Below are 24,251 nucleotides of genomic sequence, written 5' to 3' on the forward strand. Positions count from 1 at the left end.
CACAATAAAAACAAGAGAAAACCACACCCACCAGAAATCTGAACTCCACAAGAACTCATGGGTCAGGTGAAAGATGGTGCGAGTGAGGAGGAGAGCCATTTTCCCACCCCCACTTCTCCCGGATTTCCAGAGAGAAGAAATTACTGTTGGAAACCCCATAGAGTTATTAATAGTCCATAAAGCCATCATCATTCACAGCTCCTTTTTGCTGTAACAGTGTTTAATAATTATATTTAATAAACCAAAAGAACAACATTTTTCATGATCATGGCACATAATCTCTATGGCACAAACATGTACTCACTTCATGAGCCATCAGAAACAAATGAAAAGAAACCCAGAATTGTCATTTGGTCCAGGGGGACAGAGATCCAGCCTTGGGAAATCTGGCATTGCTGTCCCTTGGTAAGTGTCACCTAGTGTGAAAGCAATGGCTCTGATAGGACACTCAGGCTAGGTTAGGTGTCTCTCAGAGCACCTGTGAAGCCTGGGCATAAAAGGATGTTTTGGTGTGGAACACAATGATTCCACTCAAATGGTCTCCAAGCAGGCCTGGTGAAACTTGTCTCTCCCTAGTTGTAACTCAGAATGGGCTACTCCCTTTGTGATTGAATGAAAGAATTGTAAAAATGGGGGCAGGGAGGGGGGGAGGCTTCTCCCCCCTCAGCAAGACCAGCATCTGCAGCTACAAGTGTCACCAAACATCTGCATAAGTGACTGAGGGGATGATGAGGTGTGGGGAGTGGAAATGGCAAGGTGCTTTGCTGATTAGGACCACCAAGCCAGGGAGCAGGAAAGAGGCACAGGCAGGTGCAACAGGAATGATTTGATGGAAACAAATTTGAAAGGCCTGAGTAAGGCATTTGGGCAACCTGAAGGCAATAGAGTTTTGACCACAGGAACAATATAATACAATTTGTGTTTTAGAAAAATCACTGGCAGCAGATGAAGAATATACAGGAAGGGAGAAAGAAAGCTGGATCTGGGGAAATAGTTTGGAAGCTATTCTTGTCATGAAATGATGAGGGCCTAAATTAATATCATGCAGGTAGGTTCAGAGGAAGGGGTGAGCATACACTGGATATAAGAGACATTTAGGAGGTCAAAGAGAGCAAAAATATGACCAGTGGGAGAGGTGTGTAAGATGATAGGATTAAAAAAGAGACTTAGAGTGCTGTCGTTAAAAGGAAGAGAATCTCTGGGGATAGACTGTGGGAGAAGGGGTAGGCGGGGTGGGGGAAGCAATGGGGAGAAAAGTGGGACAGTTGTAATAGAAAAACAATAAATAATTTTTTTTAAAAAAAGGAAGAGAATCTCATTGGCATCCTCAAAAACAAGTCAAAGAACTACATTCATATTGCTATAAAATTTGGAGATATATATATGTTGAAAACTATGAGGAAAACTAAAAACTATGACTAATAATCAAAAGAAGCTAGAAATAAAGTACCTAATTGGTCTCTAGTTGAAATTATGTAATTACTAGAGTGATAAGAATGTATAACAAAGACCTCACGTTAATGTACTTGCTCTTTCTGTAGGTATTCATTACATGCCCAGTGCTATGCCAATATATATTAACAGAAGGCAGGAAAATGCAGGATCTAGTTTTCTTGGAACAAGGCTCATAGTAAGCTGAGGTCATCCTACAATTAATTTGATTCTCAGAAATTTATTTTTAAAATTTCTTCACTTATTTAACAGACATATACTTAATAATCTACTTAAATATTTTAACATGTTCATATACAGTACAGTAGTCCCTCTCTATATAGCGGTTCACTTATTGTGGCCTTACTGTACCGCAGGATTTTAAAAAATATTGTATTTATTTATTGCGGATTTTTTGCTATATCATGGGATTTTGTGGTACTGTAAACATATGTTGTTAAAGTTACGTAGGTTTAAGAGTGCAGAATAAATGTAAGGTTTCTACCTCATGGAGGGTCTAGAATGTAATACCCGCGATGGGTGAAAATCCATGAAGTAGGAAACTTACATTTATTTTAGTATTTATATATATATTTTAAGGCTTTATAATTTCTTCCCACATACTTAGAAACCATTCCCTGTCCCTTATTAACCTTTTCCACTCCCTTATTAACCTTTTCCACTTTTATAAACATTACTTATATTCTAAAACATATTATATGCTCTTAAACCTACATAACTTTAACAACACACGTATACAGTACCACAACATCCCGCGGTATAGCAAAAAATCCGCGATAAATAATTAAATATAATATTTTTTAAAATCCCGCGATACAGTGAGGCTGCAATAAGTGAACCCGAGATATAGAGAGGGACTACTGTATTTTAATACATATATTAATAATAAATATTCAATAAATACTGTGTCAATAATGTTGATGGTGGTTAAAGGCACCATTTATTCCATAGATTATAGACTAGCAAGAAAGATTGTAACAGAACTAGAGATGGTACAGATAGAAGGTTGCAAACTCCAAGACTGAGCAGCACCTTTAATATTGCCCCATGATATCATCTCTAGATACAGTTGCTGAATATAATTTTAGGAGCTTTTAAAAATATATGTAATTGGGAATAGAAATCTGAGCTTATGATTAGAAACATGATATGTGAATCACGTTACTCTAGGATATCTTTGGAATGGCAGAATGGGAAAAGTTACTTGCTTATCAGGTTCAATAATAATTGCTTAAACTTGTGGAAAACACTAGTCGATTTTGATAGGTTAACTATGATAATGTAATACCTAGAGAAAACAATAATAAAGAGATACACTAAAAATATTATAAATAAATTAAAGTTGAATTTAAAAAATGTTCAAGTAACTCACAGGAAGGCAGAAAGACAAAACAGAAACAAAAAAACTAAGAAAAATATGGAAAAAATTAAATAGCATAAATGGCAGATTAGAGCCCTAAAAATAGCTCAGATGTGTTGAGCACTTATTATATCCCAACACACCAACCCTATGAGGCAGACTTGGATTATTATCTCCATTATATAGATTAGAAAATAAAACTGAGATAAAGAGAAATTAACATGCCTGAGGTCATAAGACATGTGGTGGATGTCACAGACACTGTTAGAACTTGGGTAGAACCCTTTACCATTACACTGTGCCAGACAGCATCCGAATACCCAGCCCCAGTTGCTTAAGCACCACATTTGATACCTCATGACAATGTTCCCTGCTCCCAGCCCCCACAGACAGGACACCTGACATAGGGTCTGCAGATCCACAAAATCTTAGTGGCCCTATATACATATACACAAAATGAACTTATGCCAATCATTTCCTTTCTTTTGGTTTAGTTACTCTCTTGTTAATACTAAGAGCTAATGCTGGTCAATGGTGAGATTAAAGGCAAAAGGATGCTCTGAGTCCATTACGCATCAAAGCTTTCTTCGAGTCAATGTTATGAGGAAGCAGAAGAGACCACAAGGCCAGTAATACAGTATTAAGGAGAATTATTCAACACTTGGAAAAGTTAGAAATGGTAAAGCTGGATGTTCAGTTTTTATAGTTATAGCAGTTATTCATGCTGCTATAATAAATATACCATAGACTAGGTGGCTTAAACTACAAGCATTTATTTCTCACAGTTCTGGAGGCTGTTAAGTGCACAATCAGATGCCTGTAGATCTGGTGTCTGGTGTGAGCCTGCTTTCTGGTTTGCAGATGGCTGTCCTTTCCTTGTATCCTCACGCATGGAAAGCAGAGAGAGAGGAAGCAAGCTCTCTCACGTCTGTTATTATAAGGGCACTAATTCCATTCATGAGGGCTCCACCCTCCTGACCTGACCACTTCTGAAGCTTCCACTTCCAAATACCATCTTGTTAAGGATTAGACAGCAACAAAGGAATTGGGGGAGCACACAAACATTCAGTCCACGGCACTGGTTCCCTAAGTCATGAATATTAGTTGGAAATTGGTAAAGCCTAGTTATTCTTGCTATTTCCTTTCAGAGTAAAGGCCTGAAAGATCTAGTCTAGTTTGTCACCAGAGTTGTAATGGCGATCTTATCCCTAGGTAAGAGCTGCTTCTGTCTGGACTCCTCTTTTTCATATTGCAGACTGAAAGTCAATGGTGTTGTAGTAGTTTCCTGCGCCTGCTGTAAAAAGTTACCACAAACTTGGCTGCTTAAAAAAAAAGAAATTTATTTTCTCACAGTTCTGGAGATCAGAAGTCTGAAATCTAGTTATTGCCAGGACTGCGCTCCCTCCAGAAGCTCAAGGACAGATTCTTTTCCTTGCCTCTTCCAGCTTCTGGTAGCTGTCTTCATTCCTCCAATCTCTACCTCCACCTTCACATGAACTTCTCCTCTGTGTCTCTTATAAGGATAGTTGTCATTAGGTTTAGGGCAACTTGAGTAATCCATGATGGTCTCATTTCAAGATCTTTAATAACATCTGTGAAGACCCTTTTTCCAAATAAGGTAACATTTACAGAGTTTAGGAATTAGGACAAGGACATATATTTGGGTGAGGGGGAAAGGCACCATTCAATCCACTATGGGTGTTCTGGGCATGGATTGTTTTTCTGAAAGCCTAAGGAAAGGCACGCTTTCTGGTTTCTGCCAGTGTTTCTGTTGTTTAATGAATTCTGTAGATTGGGATACATGAAATTCCAGAGTGACTGATAAAGCTGTCTGTGTGCTTTGTATCTGAAGACTAGGGAATGCTGCTTATAAAAACAATTAGATTAGGATGAACCATTGCTATTCACAGAAAGAGGAAATAAAGAAAAGGCTGAAATTCAGCCATTTGACCAGTAGAATTAATAGATTATATATGGTAATTCTGTTTAATTTTTTGATGACTGCTGGTAGACCGGTTTCGAATACTATAGGTCAATGTGCAGGTTAAGCCCTTCCCTCGGGCCCCCACGAATATCTTGAATTTTGTTCACTCCAGAAAATAACTAATCTACAGACAATCCGTAAGTCTCCCTTTAGTTAATAGTTAAACTTCCTCTCTCTGCAACAATTCTCTTTCTAAAGAGTTGCTTAAAAGGAACAGATCTGATGAAGATGTCAATGGCCTGGAAAATTCACCACTAGGACAGCTTAGAGTAAGTTACCTGTGCAATGAACAGAGATTTCTCATACCTTTTTTTTTTTTTAAAGATTTTATTTATTAACTTTTAGAGAGAGAGGAAAGGACGGAGAAAGAGAGGGAGAGAAACATTAATGTGTGGTTTCCTTTCGCTCATGCCCAGTTGGGGACCTGGCCCTCAACCCAGGCATGTGCCCTGACCAGGAATCAAACCAGCAACCCTCTGGTTCGCAGGCCGCCACTCAATCCACTGAGCCACACCAGCCAGGGCTCTCACATCTTTTTTGGGGGGGTGGGGATGGGTATACCCCTGTTGTTGCCAAAAGGGAGTATGATCAAATTAAAAACAAACAAAAAAGCTCTTGAGTAAAAACAAACAAAAATTTTGCCCGATGTCTATGGATGGCTGTGCAGAGCCTGCTCAGGGCAGTGTCCAGGATAACTGGGAAGCACTTCATAGCTGGCTGACCCCAGCAACAGGCATTCACTTCCCCAGACCCCATCGTCCCTTCTTGCTCCCTCATTCACCTGCTCCCCCTAATTCTGCATCCTTTTCAGGTCATCCTAACTCACCTCAGCCTCTTTCTCATTGTATTGTGTTTGTTATTTTAAGGACAGGGGGCCACTCTTTCATATATTTTCCTGTATCTCAAAATCATTTGTGCTAATTTAGACCACATGGAAAAAACAGAAAAGGGAAAAGAAAAGGAAAATCACTTATAGCTTCTCCATCCTAGAAGAAATCCCTGCTACCATTTTGCCATGTATCTCTCTAGTCTTTTTTTACCTCCTTGCATTGTATTTATTTTTTTAAAGTTATTGTTACATAGCTATCATTAAAAAGACAAGAGGAAAAAAACACAAGAGATGACAAGGTGGTGAGGGTGTGGAGAAAGGGAACCCTTGTTTACTGTTGGTGGGAATATCAATTGGTGCAGCCACTGTGAAAAACATAGGAAAGTTTCTCAAAAAAATTAAAAATAGAACTACCATATAATCCAGTGACCCCACTTCTGGGTATATATATATATATATAACCAAAGGACATGAAGTCACTATCACAAAGAGATATCCACACCCCAGTAAAGAAATTCTTGCCAGGTACAAATTTTTAAAAAATGTTACGGAAGGAGAAGTTAGAGGGAAATTTTGGGTGGTAAAATGTAGGTAGAGTTAGGTTATAGTTATACTTTAGTTTCCATAATATTGGAACTGACTGATTCAGTAACTAAAGCTTGATCTTTATCTCATCTGGTGTTAACGATGCTTTAATACGAGCAGTTAAATATTTCACAACAAACATTACTGATCCAGGAAAAAATAAAAACAAATCTTTTCTCTTGTTCAAAATGGCCACATTTGCATTCACGTTTCCATACTTCTTTCTTTAATCAAGTATCAGATGTCAGCTAACTGACCTACTTAAAAGTGTTGACATGGGGCCAAAAGCAAACATACCAGCACAGTTTGGAGAAGCTGGATTTCTGCACCAGACTGAGCCAGGGTCAGGGGCTGTGCCCTCCCACAGAGTGGCTGGGGAACTTCAGGCCTTTTAGGTTTCTTGCTTTTGTGCACCTTGAAAGCTGGCACTAGGGAGGTAAATCTATAATTAGGGGTTTATTTAAAATAGAGATTTGCAGGTCTGACAGATTGCAACCTGTCTGTATCCATAAACAGTGAAAACTCTTTCCAGCCCTTTGTTTCGGGGTGTGTATGGTCTATTGAAGGTTACTGAGCTGCTTGGGCTCATGTTACCTTGCCTGAGAGAAGGAGGGGTGTGTGGGACTTAGAGCAGCACATCTGCTGGGGCCTTACCTTTGCTTTGAAATAGCATCTAAAAAGGATACATCTTATTAGTTGTTTCCTTTGTTGTAAAACCAGTCACCTTGAGTTCAAGTTTGACTTCAGCTCACATCTTTAGAACCTTAGAGCCAAGCTTCAAACTTAATATTCTAATAGGAAATGGAATTCTTTGTGCAAGGTGAATAAAAGCTACAGGACAACACACAACAATCCTTAAAGTTCATACCATTTAGAGTAATTCAAAGCTCTTGAACAGGAGACTGATACTTTTTAATGTTTTCCAGATTTAAAACTCCATCTCAATCATTCTAGTTGGTAGTATTTGCTGAGTACTTTTGTATTTATAGCCCTCATATCACATACTGTCTGTATATCTCAGGTATGTGCTTATGAATGTCATTCCTCATTACCTGTTGCTGTGACCTGGATCCCCATCATTCTTTATACACTGAATTTCCATTCTTATTGATTTTGTATCTTTCATTAAAAATGAACATATTTACCAGCCTATGATTAACATAGTGACTTACAACCTTTATGAGGTACCTAAAATCACAGGACAATCTTGTATTCCCATTTATAGGACCCTATAAAGGGATTGTATATTATATATATATATATATATATATATACACCTTGATTGACAGGACAAATGTCTCAAAATTTAAAAAGGTTTTATTATAACATGTTACAGATATCAAAAAACAAAAACAAAAAACTATGGAAAGTAAAAATATATAAGAGACTCATCTACCTGTCCCTCACATTTAACACACTTAACACTTTGCCATATTGCTTCATACCATTTACGGTATTTTTAAAGAAAGCATTAACTCCTCCATCTTTCCCTCCTCAGAGTTTACCTCTACTGTACTGTGCTTGTCTATGATTTTATAATTTCACAACTTATGTATGTATCGTGTTTTTAAAATTTGTCTAGGGGGTATACCTTACAGAAACATTTTCAGTTTGTTTTTTTATTCAAGATTATTGAGATTTATCTACACACTCTTTTCCTCCCTGGCTGCTTAAAGATTGGCTGCCATCATGAATGACACAGTAACTATCCGAACCAGGAAGTTCATGACCAACATACAACTGCAGCAGAAACCAACGGAGATCCACATCTTTCACCTTGGGAAGGCAATAGTACCTAAGACAGAAATTTGGGGGAAACTAGCCAGAATGTACAGGATGTCATCTTTGTATTTGGATTCACAACCCATTTTGATGGTGGCAAAGACACCTGGCTTTGATTCCTTGGGTTATGCAAAGAGAAATGAACCCAAACATGGATTTGCACAACATGGGCTGCATGAGAAGAAGACCTCAAGAAAACAGTGAAAGGAACACAGGAATAGAATGAAGAAAGTTGGGGGGACTGCAAAGGCCAATGATGGTGCTGGCAAAAGAAGTAAAGGCTCTTCAGTGAATTTACCCGTGGCGACTGCGAATTTTTCATTAGAGGATTAATAAACTAAGAACTAAAAAAAAAAAAAAAAAAAAAAAAGAGATATATCTACACTGATGCAAGTAAGCCATAAATTCATTTGAACACTGTTCAAATTCCATTACATGAACACATGTATATCACTATTCATGTATCCGTTTTCCTTCTGAGGGCATTGAGATTGTTCACAACATTTCACCGATACACAATGCTACTGTGAATGAAACATCCATCCCTTAGGTCTCATTAGCCCTACCTTCAAAGTAATATATTTAAATATGACTGCTTTTCCTTATCCTACAAAGACCCCAGACCAAGCCATCATTTTCTCCTCGGGGGGGCTCCTAAGTGTATCCAACTCCCACTTTTGCTCCCCTTTAGTTTCTAATTCATAGCTCATTGGGGTCAAATTGGGTCTTTCCTTCATCAAAATCCTGGGATAAAATCAAAAATCTTCCCATGGTCACAAAGACCCCATATCATCTGGCCTCTCTCCTTCTCTTTCTCTTGCTCTCTGTGGTCCAGCGTACTGTGCTTCGACTGGTCACTGCCACAGAGACTTTGAACCAGCTGTTCACTCTGCCTGAAGCCAGCATATTCTTCATCTCCGTCCCTCACTCTGTTCAGGTCCCTGACCTAGACATTCCTCAGAAAAGTCTTTCCTGTTTCTCTTATCTATATTGGTACTTCTTTCATTTCCTACCCCATTATGCTGCTTTTATGTTTCTTCTCAGAAAGCTTAAAACCTGAATTTATCTTGTTTAACTTCTGCTTCTCTAGTAGCACATAAATGCCCTGGCTTTTGTGTCCCCAGTATTCAGAACTGTGCCATTTGGCAATCCTTGACTAAAGGAGACAACATCACTACAAGACTCATTACGCACATATTCCATGACAGTAAATTGAAAACTTTGTTGATAGTGAAGTATAACATGAAAAACACTTTTTATACAGCACACACACAAACACACAAGTGACACAAATGTTTCAGGAAACAATACTCACACTTTTCTTATTTTTAATTTTATTTCAAAATGACAGAAGAAGAAAATATGCTAGGTGCAACAACTAAATTGAGCCTGCAGTAGGAAAAACTTCGTTTTACTTTATATACCTCGAAGTGGTTTTTTTGAGTTTTACTAATTACTCTTGAATTGTGCCTTACTAACATCATTGCTGGAATTTCCTCATACCCTTACCCAACACCTGGTTTTTTAAAAATTTTTGCCAATCCGAGTGAAACTGTATCTCCTTGTTTTAATTTGCATTTGCCTGATTACTAAAAAGCCTGTCACATCTGATCCTTAAAAAAGTATGTAAACCAAATTATTTTCTAGTGCCTCTGAAGGGCTACGAATTTTCCTGTCAGAACCTTTCATAGGCAAAGTGACTCAATGTACTCCCATTTTATGTATTTCACAATTTCAAGTTCTCATATATTTAATTTTAGTGGTACACAGCACTAACAATTTTAGTTCATTCACCATTCACATAGTTGCTTATTTGCTCAACAAATATTTATTGAGGGCTCCCACTACTGCCAGGAATTTCACCAAACAGACCAACAGCCTCTCCTGGCGCCTACCTTAGACACCATGAGTTCTTTGTCCCTTGCACTGTGGCACAGGGACCCTGGGCGGTTGATTTTAGAAAGGTTGGAAGACCTGGCGACCAAATTCCTTCCAACTATTCCAATTCATTGTTCTTGTGATTATTACTTGCTCACAAGTTTTTGTATTAATTGTATCGGCAGAGAAACGCTGTGTGTTCACGCATGCTCTCTTATTGCAAAGGAATTATTCCAGAGAAGTTTTGAAGGAGGAAAATGGAGTGTATTCATTTCAAGCACGTGTTTTAAATGTAAGATCATAATTATGGTCTTTTAAAACAACCCAGTTTATTTTACTTTTTCTTCTAAACCAGTTTGTTTTACTTTCTCTTCTAAAAACGTTTCTCCCCTGCCCTTTACAAACATTTGTCTCACACATTTTTCGTTGTAATGTCAGATTTGAGTAAAAGGGCCATGAAAAATAGCTCACGTTCATTCTGAATTAGGTACTCCTAAATTCTGGCGGGAGAAAAGATCTCCAAACCACCACATTATTACTGTCTTTAGCTTCTATCTACAACAGATCATCTGTAAAGACGTTATTATCCCATCGATATGTCTTAACAGCAGCGCCAGGTTTCTAATTTAGTAAACCTCAAGTCAGGTAAAACAACTCGGCTTCCTGTACTCTGTTGTAAGAAAGATCAGGATTGAACAAATTCAAATTTTGTTGCTTTAGATAATGATGTGGCTACCAGATAAGAAGTGCTACATCCAGACACAGTGATTGAGCTAATAAAAGGTGGAATTCATTCTTGATCCTTTGATTATTCTTTAATAATGTAAACTGCAGGCCCCAAAGAAAGTACTAAATGCAGAAACCCACAGAACCCTCGCGGTGCTTTCTCTTACTCTCATCACTTCTCTTCTCCCAGCCCCACAATTCATGCAAATCAGCTTTCTAACCCCCCCGGCAATACAAACCACTTTCGCGCCGTTCGTTCAGGACCGTGCAGCAACGTAAAAAAAGAGATCCTGGAAACTCTAAAAACGCCACCTTTTTAGGCGGATTTTGGGGCATTCCAAGGCAATCATTGAGAGAAGAATATTTTACGAGTCGGTTTTATTCCCGGGGCTGAGCGGATCGCGCGCCCGGGTGGGGCGTTACCACAGCTTGCAGGACCTACGCCACACCGCGGGAAAGTCGGCCCGAGCCCCGCCCTTCGGGGCCAGGGTCTGCACTTCCCGCCCCCCCGACATTGCTCCTAGCTGGGACGGCGGCGCTCGCGGCTACCCTGGTCTCCCCTCTCCAAGCTTGGGCCTGGGCCCCTGCTGCCGGCATGGATGCTCGCCGAGTGCCGGTGAGGGCTTGGCGGACAAACCCGAGGGGCGGGCACGGTGGGTGCTGGGCGCGGGCCGACTCTCTCCAAATCCGAGGACTGAGTGTTTCTGATCAACTGGTGGCGGTCCCGGGCGGCGCCCGTTTCGGCAAGCCCTGGATTTTGTGCGGGTGCTGTAATTCGGGGCCTGGGGCCGTGCCCGCTGGGCTGCGGAACTGGCGCACTTGCGGATCGAAGGTTTGAGAGGTTTACAGGTTAGTTGGCAGCGCTGGGGAGATCAGGCGCACGTGTGCTCGAGGTGCACGTGCGCCCTACAGCAGCCCGGACTGGCCGGTCTCCCCATTGTGTCCGCGGGCTCCCCACTGTGTCTGCGGGCCCAATCCGGACCTGTGGAGCGCGCAGGGGAGTGCCGCTCTCCCGACTCCCTGGGAGTTCACCCTAGAGCATCCCCAGCCCTTTACAATGTTTTAGCTCAGGGCGGGTGGGCGGCTCCACCCGCACTCACGGAGGGGGGAACCTTGGCAAACTCCCCACCCGCGTTTGCCTCAGCCATGCCGCTTCTAACCGCTCAAGTCGATGGGTTTGAAGTTTAAAGGTCCCGCAAACACTTCGGGGCGGAGGTGTTTCTAGTTCCAGGCGATGATTAAATGCAAATGAAGTATTCGGCGGTCCGAACTGTTTCCAGCCATTCGCTTTTTACCCCATTCCCTTCCCCAGCCCTCCAGCCTTACTCTCAAAACTGCAGGATGTTGCCCGAATGGAACGTTACTTTTTGCTTTTAAGAGAAACCGGAACGTAGGGTCTACACTAGGAGAGGTTAGATGGTGGGGGTTGGGCGAAGCGGAAGAGCTTGACATGCTTAAAATAAGTACATATCTAGGGTAAGCTCACCAGTGAGGAGGCTGGGGGCCGGGGAGAGCGTGTTGGGGGCGTGGTTTCAGAAATTCGTGGAACTAGGCTTTGGCTTTCGGGATGAAGAAACCTTGTGTGCCTGAGTTTGGAATCTGATGTGCCTCGGTTCACATTTAGGCCGTCGTGTTACTTGACTAATCTATCGCTCCTCTGTGAATCTCAGTTTCCCCATTTGTTAAGTGGGAGTCATGATACTCCTTCGTTGCGAGGAGTCAGTCATAATGTGAAAGCATACTTAGTGCCTGGCACAAAAAACACCTATGAAGCACTATTAGTTATTATCAGCCTGCCAAAAAATTGATCTCAGCTGTGACTATTTGCTTGTTTCTTCTATGTCTTCTCCTCCAAATATAACGCATGCCTGGTAACTTAACTCTCGGCATGTGTTGACTTGCGAAAAGCCCAGCAAATACGAGTATTTCCCTGACAGCTTTCAGTAGAATACCTACCTTGAATCTACTTGGCTTGGGGCTCTGCTTGCAGATACATGGATGAGTAAATAGTGATACTTCCTGCAGTGATGCAAAACAGTGCTCTTTAGGAGACTGCAGGCTTGGGTTCTCCTTCTAGCCCTATGATCTTGGACAATCTATTTCATCTCACTGGAGTCTTTAATTTTCTCATCTGGAAAGTGGGGGCATTTCTGAGATCCCTTTTAATAGGTAGCATAGCTGTACTTTTTATCACATTTTCTTGCCTTTCTAAAAGGACAAAGGACATAAACTTTCTAAGATGATTGAAGAATGGAGTCTACTCAGGAGCATAGGGTGGTTGGGTACCATCATCATGAAAATAATTTTATTTGTAACAGACTGCAATGAAATTGCATAATGTTAGATGTAGAAGGAAGGTCAAGAATGTTATGTTCACCAAACCCCTCACATATGGGTTTTATTTGGTAGAAGCCATAGCAGAGCTTGCTCTTTCCAAGTTTTCAGTGTAAGGAGTCACTTCTATTCTATGGTCATATATAAGAAAATGAAAATATAGGAACTAATAAAACATTTAAGAAATCTCATTACATTTTAAATATCAGGAACTGCTTTTTTTTTTTTTTTTTTTTTGATATGAGATAGATGCCAGATACATTTTCTGTTGAGCAGTGCCAGGCTGTAAAGGTTTTGTGAATGAGAGGTACTTTCCTATCTACAAGTAATTTGTGCCTTATGAAAGGACTTATAAAATCTTAAGACTTGGTATAGCAAGGGGACTCTGTAAGAGTTGAAAGTCAGGCCAGGCTAATCGAGGGCTGGAGTAGAATCAGGCATTCTGCCTGAATTTGGAGTGCTGTTTGACCTTTAACTTGGCTCCTTGTACGTTTATTCATTAGGTTGATATATTTGATTTATAAGGACTTGTACTGAAATCACTCTACCCCATACCCCAACCCCAGCTGGAACAAGGCCTATTTGAAAACCTGCCATCTTAAAGTAGAGGTACTATCTAGTTTTTGTAGTTTGGGAACTTAGCATCACAGTGCATAGCCTAAAGCTTACATAAAAAGCCCTCATGAGCTTGATTTTTGGCTGAGGGAGAGAAGTCATTTTATCGTTTTGTACTTTTAGAAGTACAGTCTAATTGTTTTTTTAAAGGCCAGACTTTAGGAGTTTGGCATTAAACTCCCTGGGAGCTCAGGATAATGCTAAGAGCTCAGGGGCTCATCAGGTGGGTAGAGGTGTGGCTCCATAGATGTTTGAATAAATTGATACATATTATTACAGTTTTTCTTTAAAGGGATCTCTTTTTAGGATTTAACCTAGTTTTGAAAAAAATTTTGTAGCAATTGCAAATCCTCCTTTTTCTATATAGGGTATAAGAAATGGACATATCTGTGCTGTTTGAACTTACTAAACTAAAAAATGATGTCTTTAGTTAGATACTGTAGGGAGCATCCACTTAATAGTATTGCCATTTCCATTTGCAGCAGAAGGGTCGCAGAGTAAGGAAGAACTTCAAGAAATTCAGCTATGTGAAGTTGATTTCCATGGAAACCTCGTCATCCTCTGATGACAGTTGTGACAGCTTCGCTTCTGATAATTTTGCAAACACGGTAAGTGCTGCCTGAGAATAAACAGAATTGAGTCTGCAGTGCTCAAAATGCCCCAAATGCTTTGTGCGTGATTAAAACTGCTTGCTTTTTGCCTACATTTCTATACAGCCGTTATGAAAATATGGTATGCACTGTAATTTCATTTCACTTTTTGCTGTGGTTCTAGGTAGTAATTGTTGGAGGTAGATTAGCTACTTATTCTATCCTTTTGAAATGTCGCCTAACCTAACATGCTTGATGATTTGCCATAACAACTCAGAAATCATTTGTAAACCTCTGAACCATTTTTCTTTGTAACAAAAGCTATTCTCTTGTAATGCACTTGTGAATGTGATTTGCTCTCTGCACGGTTTATGGAAAATTGGTTCTTGAAAAGGGGGAAAAAATGCACAACCACATTTATTTATTTATTTTACAGAAACCTAAATTCAGGTCAGATATCAGTGAAGAACTGGCAAATGTTTTTTATGAGGACTCTGATAATGAATCTTTCTGCGGCTTTTCAGAAAGTGAGGTGCAAGATGTATTAGACCATTGTGGATTTTTACAGAAACCAAGGCCAGATGTCACTAACGAACTGGCCAGTATTTTTCACGCCGACTCTGACGATGAATCATTTTGCGGTTTCTCAGAGAGTGAGATACAAGATGAAATGGTGAGTTTGAAAATTTCACCAATGTCAAGAAATAAGGTACATTTTGAGGCATGGCATACTTGCTTTAAAAAAGTTTTTTTTTTTTTTTTTTTGTAATTTTCATTTTAGTCATGCCAGAGATTTTGTGGATCTTTTTAAATTTAAAGAGTATTTATGTCTTCAAGCAATTAAAAATTGCTAAAGTAGTCCTTCTTGTAAGGCCTGAGCATTTTATAGGCTCTGAAAATCTTGGAAACTGGTAAGATAAAATCAGCCAACTTCCTGGTTTCCATATAGAAATTCAGCCTAATCAGAAGAAGCATGTGTCCTCAAAATGAGTTATACTCACATTTAAGTTCGAGTACCCAGTCCGGTGCCTGGCATAGACTGGGCCATTGGTAAATGTTCCCTTAGTGGATCTATGCATTTGGAAAACCTGTGATAACTCATGTGCATGGGGCTTCAGTTCAGGTAATGACAATTAGGGCCCTTCCGCTTCCCCTTTGCTCGTTGGTCTTGCTTTTCCTGTGCACACTGTTCTACCTTTTTAACCTGTCCTGCTCAGGCTGCTGCTGCTGCTGCTGCTGCTGCATCTCGGACCCACGCTCTCCCTGAACATGCTGTTCAATTCTGCAGAGGTTTTCTTGTTAGCAATACTTTCTTGATGAAGGAAGCAGTGTGTTGATTTGCAGTCAGGTCCATGCTCTTCAGCTCAATGTGGTCTGGCTGCCTGGGACCACACTTGAGTGACGCTGACAGAAGTGAGAGTGCCTGGTACAGGGACTGTTTTTACCACTATCTAAACTTCACGGTAATGTAATATTTCCTGTAACAAGTCGTGTTGGTCTAAATCAGTGCATGTTGGAGTTATTGCAAGGGCTGGTCTGAAAATCTGGATGTTACCTAAACATAGTCTACAGCCTGAATCACTTCTGGGCATTGTTTCAGTTCTTTGGAGATTCTGATTGTTGCAATCAATAAAATGCCAATCAATTAAAAGTCTTCAGAACTCATAAAAGTTTTTTGTCATTTTATAGTCTCTCAATCTGTGCACACTAAAGTCCATGAAGTAAAAGCTGTGGGGATTTCAGAAATTTTTGAATTTAAAAATGGGTCTTATGGGGGATAATTTTTTTCTTCTCATTTTTTTTTCCCCCTCAACCATCGCCCCAATCTGTTTTAGGGTATTTTCATTACCCCAGAATGAAACCCTATACCCATTAACAGTTATTTTGCATCCTTTCCCAACACACTCAGTCCCAGGCAACCACCAATCTGTTTTCTATCATTATAGATTTATGCTTGTTCTAGACATTTCATATAAATGGTACCATACAATATACTGTCCTTTGTGACTGGCTTGTTTGACTGAGGTTCTTCCGTTTTTGTGGCACGTGCCAGTACTTGGTACCTTTTTTACTGCTGAATAATATTCCATTGTGTTAATATACTACATTTTACTTATCCATTCATCAGTTGATGGATGTTGGGACTGTTTGTACATTTTGGCTATTATGGATAATGCTGCTGTGTTCATTCATGTACAAGTTTTTGTGTGAACATATACTTTTGTGTATATACCAAGGAGTGGAATTGCTAGGTCATAGAGTAACTGTTTAACCTTCTGAGGATCTGACAGACTTTCCCAAAGTGGCTGCACCATTTTACATTCCCACCAGCAATGTGTGTGGGTATGAAGTGGTATTTTATGATTCTTATTTGCATTTCCTCAATAGCTAGTCTTAATACATATTTAATGATGGAAATCTATATTACTTTATAATATTAACTTTTTAAAATTTTTAGTCTTGTAAAAAGTGGGTTAGAGAGCTATCTAGAGAGTAGTCAGCTTCAGAGAGACAGAAAATAGTGTGTTGGTTGCCAGGGGCTGCAGGGAGAGGGAATGAAAGTTGTTTAACGGGTACAGAGTTTCAGTTTGAGAAAATGAAAACATTCTGGAGATGATAGTCACACAATATGAATATATTTGATGCCAGTGAACCATACCCTTAAAAATGGTCGAAATGGTAAATTTGACCACAATTCTTGAAAAAAGTAGATTAAAGCCTTGAGGCATCTTTAATATAGTTTAATATTGCCATTAACATTGAAACCATATTTATGGGAGAACACGTATTTGTTCCTATAGGAATTCTTTTAAAATACATAAAGATCTATTTTTAAATTAAAGAGAGAATTGGGATTTTTGCATTTTTTTAAAAAAAATAGCACAGAACCACTGGTCTAGAGGCTGTGAGGAGACTTGTAACAGTGTGTCCCCAATAGGCTACCTGAATTAAAGTGCACTCAGATTGTTGTATTTATTTGTAATTGCTGATTTTGTTACCCAGAGCTAGCAATTAAAATTTGACGATTAAAGTAGTCAATTAAGATTTATTTGATGCAAATATCTTTTGTTCAAAGGGGATTTTGTAGTCATGCTGGTGTAGCCTGTTGGACAAATAAGTCGTTAATGACGCAATTGTTCTGATCAGAGGTTCCAGTCAGACCGTGCTGGCTGTAGGACCCGCAGCCAGTGCAGACGGTCTGGGCCTCCTCTGCGGGTGGCCTCGACGTTTCCCACTCGAAGGACCAGGGGAGCAGCCAGCAAAAGAGCAGCAGTCCCAGAGCCTGCAGAGAAATCTGTGACTGAACCCAATTCTGATTCAGAAGATGAAAATGGCGTGAATTTTTTGGAGAAAAGGGCTTTAAATATAAAGCAAAACAAAGCAATGGTATGTATCTGACTTGGAATGTGTTAGAATGAACTCTTCCCCGCCTTCCTCTAAGCCACTTGTTGGTTATCTGTGTCAGGAATTGTTTTCAGTGTAGCTATGAATTCTTTACAATATGTGCTTAAAATGTGTTTCTTTCCGTAAACTAATTTTTAAAAAATCTATTAAAGTCTTAGTAAATGTGTAGGGGAAATCAGAAACTCTTTGAGATGTAGTATAGCAATTTCCAGAAGTTGTTCGTTTTTAGCAGTTGTTCTAAACCAATAATGTCTGCTTTCCTTCCTTCCCTTTTAGCTTGCAAAATTGATGTCAGAATTAGAAAGTTTTCCAGGCTCATTCCCTGGACGGCATTCCCTGCCAGGCCCTAGTTCTGTAAGTGCAAACCCTTGCTTGTTCAATATAGTATTTTGGGCAGGTCTAAAGTAGATTTGTTATGATATTTGAGAAAATTCAATCTCTATATTTTGTGTGGTCTCATAGACCAAGAGGAAATAGAGGAAGCCTTCGGCTGAGTCTCTGGGAGCTCTTCCTTGTGTCCTGGGGAAGGTACGGCCTGCTGTCGCTACGCTTGTGCCGTCGCAACCCCCTTTTGATTGGTTATTTCTCTTTCCAGCTAGACTCAACCTCATAAGGGCAAGGAATAGAGATAGCAAAGTATTTTTCCTGTATTACCAGCATTAGCACATTGTTCTTCCATGGTAGATACATAGTTATAGATGTTTTTAAAATCTGAGAAGGAAAAAAGATTTTTTTAACCAAGTCATGGCCTAATACGTATGTGTGATTGTATTCTGAGGAACTAAGCTGGTGCAACTCAGGGAATTTCATGTGTCTGCTGTGGTACAAAAGAAAAGACCTTCTTTCCCCATCCTTCCTTAAGGAGAGAAAGGGAGGAAGTGAACAAGGAATGGAAGAAGGAAAACTACACATACATTTCTTTCTTGTGCAATGTAGAAACAGTGAGTATGTGTCAGGGCTCAAGAGATGTCGTAGAGAAGGTTGTTGTGGAAAACGAGATTTGTTCTTATATCTTTACGTAGATGAATAAGTTATCTTTCAGTTTGAGAGAAACTGGGCTTCGTGTTACAAAAGCAAAATTACAATGGTTGTGTTGTTTTTGGGCTCATTTCCCATGCATCATAGAAAGCATAAAGAAAATTAGGAAGTGGAGCTCTCCTTTTACTTAAAAACATACATAAGGAGAAGGTGCCACTTTTCTTCATTCTGGAATAAGTGGATTTTGTAATATGTACTTTGTTTAGCAATCGAAGACACCCCGAAGGCGTACATTCCAAGGTGTTACTTCTAAGAGGAGCCCCGATCGCAGAGTGCGTCCTCTTACCAGGTCAAGGTCCCGGATCCTTGGGTCCCTTAGTGCTCTACCCATGGAGGAGGAGGAGGAAGAGAAGGAGGATAAGTACATGTTGGTGAGAAAGAGGAAGACCATGGACGGCTACATGAATGTGAGTTCTGCACATTTGTGCTTGTTCTTCTGCTTTTCATCTTCTGGAGACCCATTATCATATACACAACACAGGTACACACACAGCCTCAACACCAAATGATTCACATTAAGCGTTCTTATCAAACCATTCAGAATTGTTAATGTCACACCAACTTATCTGATGGTTTAAATTTTTTCTTATCTTTACTCAAGGACATCTTTTCACTGCTTTTTTTAGAGAAAGGAAGGGAGAGAGAAACATCAGTGTGAGAGAGAAAACACCGATTGGTTGCCTCCCATAGGTGCCTGGACTGGGGATCACATGCACCTGGATGGGGATTGAACCCACAACCCCTCTGCCCATGGGGCGATGCTTCAGTGAACTGAGTCACTCTGGCCAGGGCTTGTGGGTTTTCTTTTGTTGTTTTATGTCATCAGTAACAATGTAGCCTTTTCAAGAAACCTCAAATAAGCAAGTAAAAACATGTTATAAACTGAAGATAATTAAGACCTTTCCACAGATTTATGTGATCTATTGACACACTGCATTCTCATGAGTTTTAAATAATTATAATTCTCTGTGCAATTTAACATCTGATGTTGGTTTATCTTTAAAAGTAATAGACTTGGTGTCCTCTAGTATGAATTTTCCTGTGTCATTCATTGAAAGAATTTATTAAACTTAACATCTTCATTACATGTGTAATGTTTCTGTCCAGTAGGTATTCTTTGATCAATCCAGGTCATTGTTCAAGGTCTTTGACATATTTGTATGGTTTCCATCTTATATGAACTCTGTCGTGACCAGAAAGTTGTATATTGTTAATAAAACTGATCACACTTAATATCTTTGTAAGGTTTCTCTCTAGTAAGAATTCCATTTTGTGAGGCATAAACTCTGGATAAGTCTTGCCATACATTTGTATGGTTTCTCTCAAAGATGTATATCCTGATATCAAGTGAAGTATGAGCCCTGGTTATAGGCTTTGCCACATACATGGTTTTATTGGGCTGGCCAAAAACATCATTTGTTTTTTCTGTAAGATGGCTCTAGTAGTGCTTAGTTGTCTTTAACTTCATTAGATTGTATTGATTGTATTGTGACAGCTGTCATATCAGTGTGCATTAAAAAAAACCTTACAAAACTGGTGAATTTTTGTATAGCCATTTTTATATCGAAGGTGGAAGAAAATGCACAGCATATTATGTTTTATTATTTCAAGAAAGGTAAAACCACAACTGAAACTCAAAGAAAGATTTGTGCAGTGTATGGAGGAGGTGCTGTGACCTATCAAATGTGTCAGAAGTGGTTTGTGCAGTTTTGTGCTGGTGAGTTCTCAGAGGACAATGTTCCACAGTTGGTAGGCGAGTTGAAGTTGCGGTCACATTGAGACATTAATTGAGAGCAGTCTAAAGTTCTACCATGGAGGAGATAGCCAACATACTCAAAATATCCAAATCAATAAAGTTACTGCTGAAAATGAAAAAAGTGTGTCTTTTATTTTTTGGAAAAAAATCATACGGACTTTTTGGCCAACCCAATATATGGTTTCTTTCCATGACGGATCCTTTGATATTCAGTAAGTCTTGAGCACTTGCTTGAGTTTTATCTCAATTATACGTGTAAGTTTTCTTTCTCTTGAATTTTTCGGTGAGTCCTAAAACTTGAGCTTTGAATAAAAGCATTGCTACATAAATTAGGTTTATAATGTTTCTATTCAGTATGTATTTTCTGATGCTCAATAAGGCTTGCAAATTGGGTAAAAGCTTTGACACATACCATATGTTTGTAAGGTTTTTCTCCACTATAGAATTTCTTACATTGAGGAAGATTTGAACTGTTTAAAGGCTTTACCACACACTACATTTTTAAGTTTTCTCTTCTATATATGGATTCTCTTACATCTCCAAGTTGTGACTGTCTGGAATATTTGATGATTTTTGTTAGCAGGTGAGGAAATCAAAGTTTTCTTCATCGGCTTGTCTTAGTTGTAGGAATCATTTCCATGACAGTGTCTTGCAAACTTAGGACTTGCCTTCTCTCAGTAAGAAAGATTTCCAGGTTGAATTCTCTGAAGAGATTATAAATCAGGTGTCTGAGATTCAGAGCTGGGAGGGCCAATAAGAACACTGTTCCGTGCTTGTGGTTACGCAGGACGATGATGTGCGCAGAGGCCGTCCCCCTGGATCCGTGACCCTTCCGCATGTAATTCGCCCAGTGGAAGAAATAACAGAGGAGGAGTTGGACAACATCTGCAACAATTCTCGAGAGAAGATATATAGCCGTTCATTGGTAAGAGCCTCTACTGTATGTCCAAAGGTGTCAATGTTTGTGAGAAAGGAAGGACGGCTTGTTTTCGTAGTCTTGTTAGTGATCTAAATGTCTTGGCATATGGGATGGGAGCCTGTGTGTTGTTTTCACGTAAGAGAAGAGAGTTTTGTAGCATCCTTGGGATCTAGCTCTCTTAATGTGTCTTCAGTAGCATTAAATCTTTTCTCTTAAAATTGATTCATCCAGCATATATTTACTGTGTACCTGTGATGTGTGTCTGCGTAGGTGGGTATTGATGTGCTAAAGATAATAAAGGATTTGGGGCAAGGTTTTTTTTGTATGATACGATCTTTACTGGAAGGAAGGTAGTTCTGATAATATTGAGTCTGCCAATTGAATGAAATCGCCCTGCTTGAGATACTATTTATGCCCCAGCATATACCTGTGTATGTAAGACCTGAAATAAAATTAGAGATGTCAGACTATACCCATAAAGAAGGACATTCTTTAAATATGCCATTTTTCTTTACAAAAAGCTGTGGTGTTTTTTGTTTGCTTTTTACGGGTAGGGATCTACTTGTCACCAGTGCCGCCAGAAAACCATTGATACCAAAACAAACTGCAGAAACCCAGAGTGCTGGGGTGTTCGAGGCCAGTTCTGCGGTCCCTGCCTTCGAAACCGTTACGGTGAAGAGGTCAAGGATGCTCTGCTTGACCCAGTAGGTGCCTTGAGGGATTGTTCTGTGGGCTTGAAGGTCAGACACCAGCTGATTGGGCCAGAAAGATGGCATCAGCAGAAGGGTTGAGCCCTTAGTGTTGTGGGGGCCTACATTTCCCAAGAGGCAGGTGTATTCCTTATGTTGGCGCTGGGTGGGTGTGAGCGGCTTCTGGGGTGCTCAGTACCTGACTGTTCAGGGGAATCAGATCCTCCATTCAGCCTGGTAATTGCTGTGAGACTTTCTGTGCTGGGTTTCCTAAAGGAACATTAGGCATAACTAATGGCTATTAACCATGTTAAGATTTTTGTAAAATAAAGATGTAAAAACAATTGATGATATCCATCTTAGAGGCTAAATAGGAGTAGATACGTAAGAGGGAGAGGGAGTAGATTTGACTTAACTGTTTCTTTTCGCAATTCCCTTTCAGACCTGGCATTGCCCACCTTGTCGAAGAATCTGCAACTGCAGCTTCTGCCGTCAGCGAGATGGGCGATGTGCGACTGGGGTCCTTGTGTACTTGGCCAAATATCATGGCTTTGGGAATGTGCATGCTTACTTGAAAAGGTAATGGTTGGGTTTTCTCTTTTCCACACACAAATATTGTATTCACTATGTGTCTTAATAAATAGGATGGTAGAAGTCAGAGTAGCGGTTTTCTCTGGGTGGAGGGTGCAGGTATTGACTAGAAAGGGGCACATTGAGTGTGTATAAAAATTTAAGTTGTACACTTAATATGTTATGTTAAAACATGTTATAATTCAATAAAAACTTTTTTTAGAGAGAGAAAGAAGCATGGATTTGTTGTTCCATTTAATTTGCACTCCTTGGTTGATTCTTGTATGTGCCCTGGCCAGAGATCAAACCTGCAACCTCAGTGTGTTGGGAAAACGCTCTAACCAACTGAGCTACCCGTCTAGGGCAATAAAAATAATTTTTTAAAGAGGGAATTAGGCTTTTAAAGAGACTTCTTAGTTTGAAAATGATACCCTGACTCGTTCCTTTTTCGTTTTTCAGTCTGAAGCACGAGTTTGAGATGCAAGCATAATATTTGGAAGATCTACTACCTGCCTTCCACTGCACCGATCTTCCTTGTTAAAGTTTTCAGTTTTGTCCTGTGGTTGAAACCTGAGCTAAGAATTCTGGTGATCAGTCTGTTTTATAGGAAACGCAAAGCAAGTTAATCTCATTAGACATGTTTCCAAGCATCACAAAGGACGATTGCTGGCTATGCTTTGCCCTCTTGCTCTTTCTCTTTTGTTTTCTCCTGCCCCTCGCCCCTCTTTTTACAGTAGGTCTCTCCATCTAGTTTCTGAATTCTTTTTAAATGACAGTCTTATGAAAGCATGTTTGATTTAATTGGCGTTGAAATAGCCCTGGAATCCACGTATAAAACCAAGCACTTAGAAACACAATAGTGGTGGTAACTAACTACACCTATTGAGACCAGCCCTCTAACTTGTCTGTACAAAAACAGTGGGTATAATTGTCACACTAGTTGACATTTTTAACAGAATCAAGGTGCAAAGGTCTTAAAAACTATGTGGAGGGATGAGGTGATTGTTGGAAAGTGGGGTATGTTACTTTGGACACCTCTCATGAGAATATTTTATGTATTGTGTTTATTGTACAAGTTGTCACCACCAAGATTTAGTTGGGAATATTTCCCACTATGAGGTTGGGTGGTGCATCGGGCTCCCGCCATCACAACGCACAGAATTATGGGCAGTCATTGTAGAAAAGACAACCTAGGGAGCCAGGATGGTGAGACTTCAGAAATAGACTGGTCTGAATTCATGGTATAAAACTTAGGTATCATGGTAGTTTGCCAAGTTTATTTCCATTCATAAATGTGAGATATTTAAAATAAGTTCTTGATCATTTTGCATGAAAAATTGATACTAACGTTAGCCTACAATTTGCAGCTTTTGCTTTCTTTTTCTCCCCATGGCTCTCCCCTGCCCCGCCCCCGCCCCCCGCCCCCCTCTCCCACAGACAGTCCCCACCCTGTTGTCCATGTGCATAATTTTTGCTTTCTTGAAAAAATAATCTAGGCACAAGTTCGTGTTCAGGTTTTAAGCACTTTTAGAAAAATGAGAAGTGCCTTTTTGGAGATGGGTGACTTTCTAGTTGTGAACTTAACATCTCTGCCACTTTAGTTTCTGGGCAGATTTCATGTGCCGTCTCCCCCTCCCTCGTTCTTTGCATTAATCATAAAACGATTAATGGTAGAGGTGGAATCTAAGTGTTTGTCCATTTTACTTTGCATGTGCAGCCTGTCGCTGTTCCCATTCAGT

General features: G+C 39.8%; 1 protein-coding gene across 5 annotated transcripts; it reads left to right on the plus strand.

The window, feature by feature from the left end:
• The first annotated feature begins 11,072 nt into the window (after positions 1 to 11,072).
• Positions 11,073 to 23,926, plus strand: CDCA7 (cell division cycle associated 7). 5 transcript variants are annotated; one of them, XM_090280792.1, is made up of 10 exons: positions 11,073 to 11,212; positions 14,028 to 14,153; positions 14,572 to 14,808; positions 17,283 to 17,522; positions 17,817 to 17,894; positions 18,785 to 18,985; positions 21,122 to 21,259; positions 21,808 to 21,957; positions 22,385 to 22,521; positions 22,972 to 23,926. In XM_090280792.1, exons 1-10 carry the CDS (start codon positions 11,192 to 11,194, stop codon positions 23,000 to 23,002), a joined length of 1,359 nt encoding a protein of 452 aa, XP_090136918.1. In that variant the 5' UTR covers positions 11,073 to 11,191; the 3' UTR covers positions 23,003 to 23,926. The 5 variants fall into 5 exon arrangements, with proteins under 5 accessions (XP_090136918.1, XP_090136922.1, XP_090136925.1 ...); XM_090280796.1 differs by having other exon boundaries at positions 14,704 to 14,808; XM_090280799.1 differs by having other exon boundaries at positions 14,031 to 14,153; positions 14,704 to 14,808.
• Positions 23,927 to 24,251: the final 325 nt, after the last annotated feature.

This window comes from Furipterus horrens, unplaced genomic scaffold (assembly GCF_987537825.1).
Source record: "Furipterus horrens unplaced genomic scaffold, mFurHor1.1.pri manual_scaffold_1, whole genome shotgun sequence".
NCBI classification, from domain to species: Eukaryota; Metazoa; Chordata; class Mammalia; order Chiroptera; family Furipteridae; genus Furipterus; species Furipterus horrens.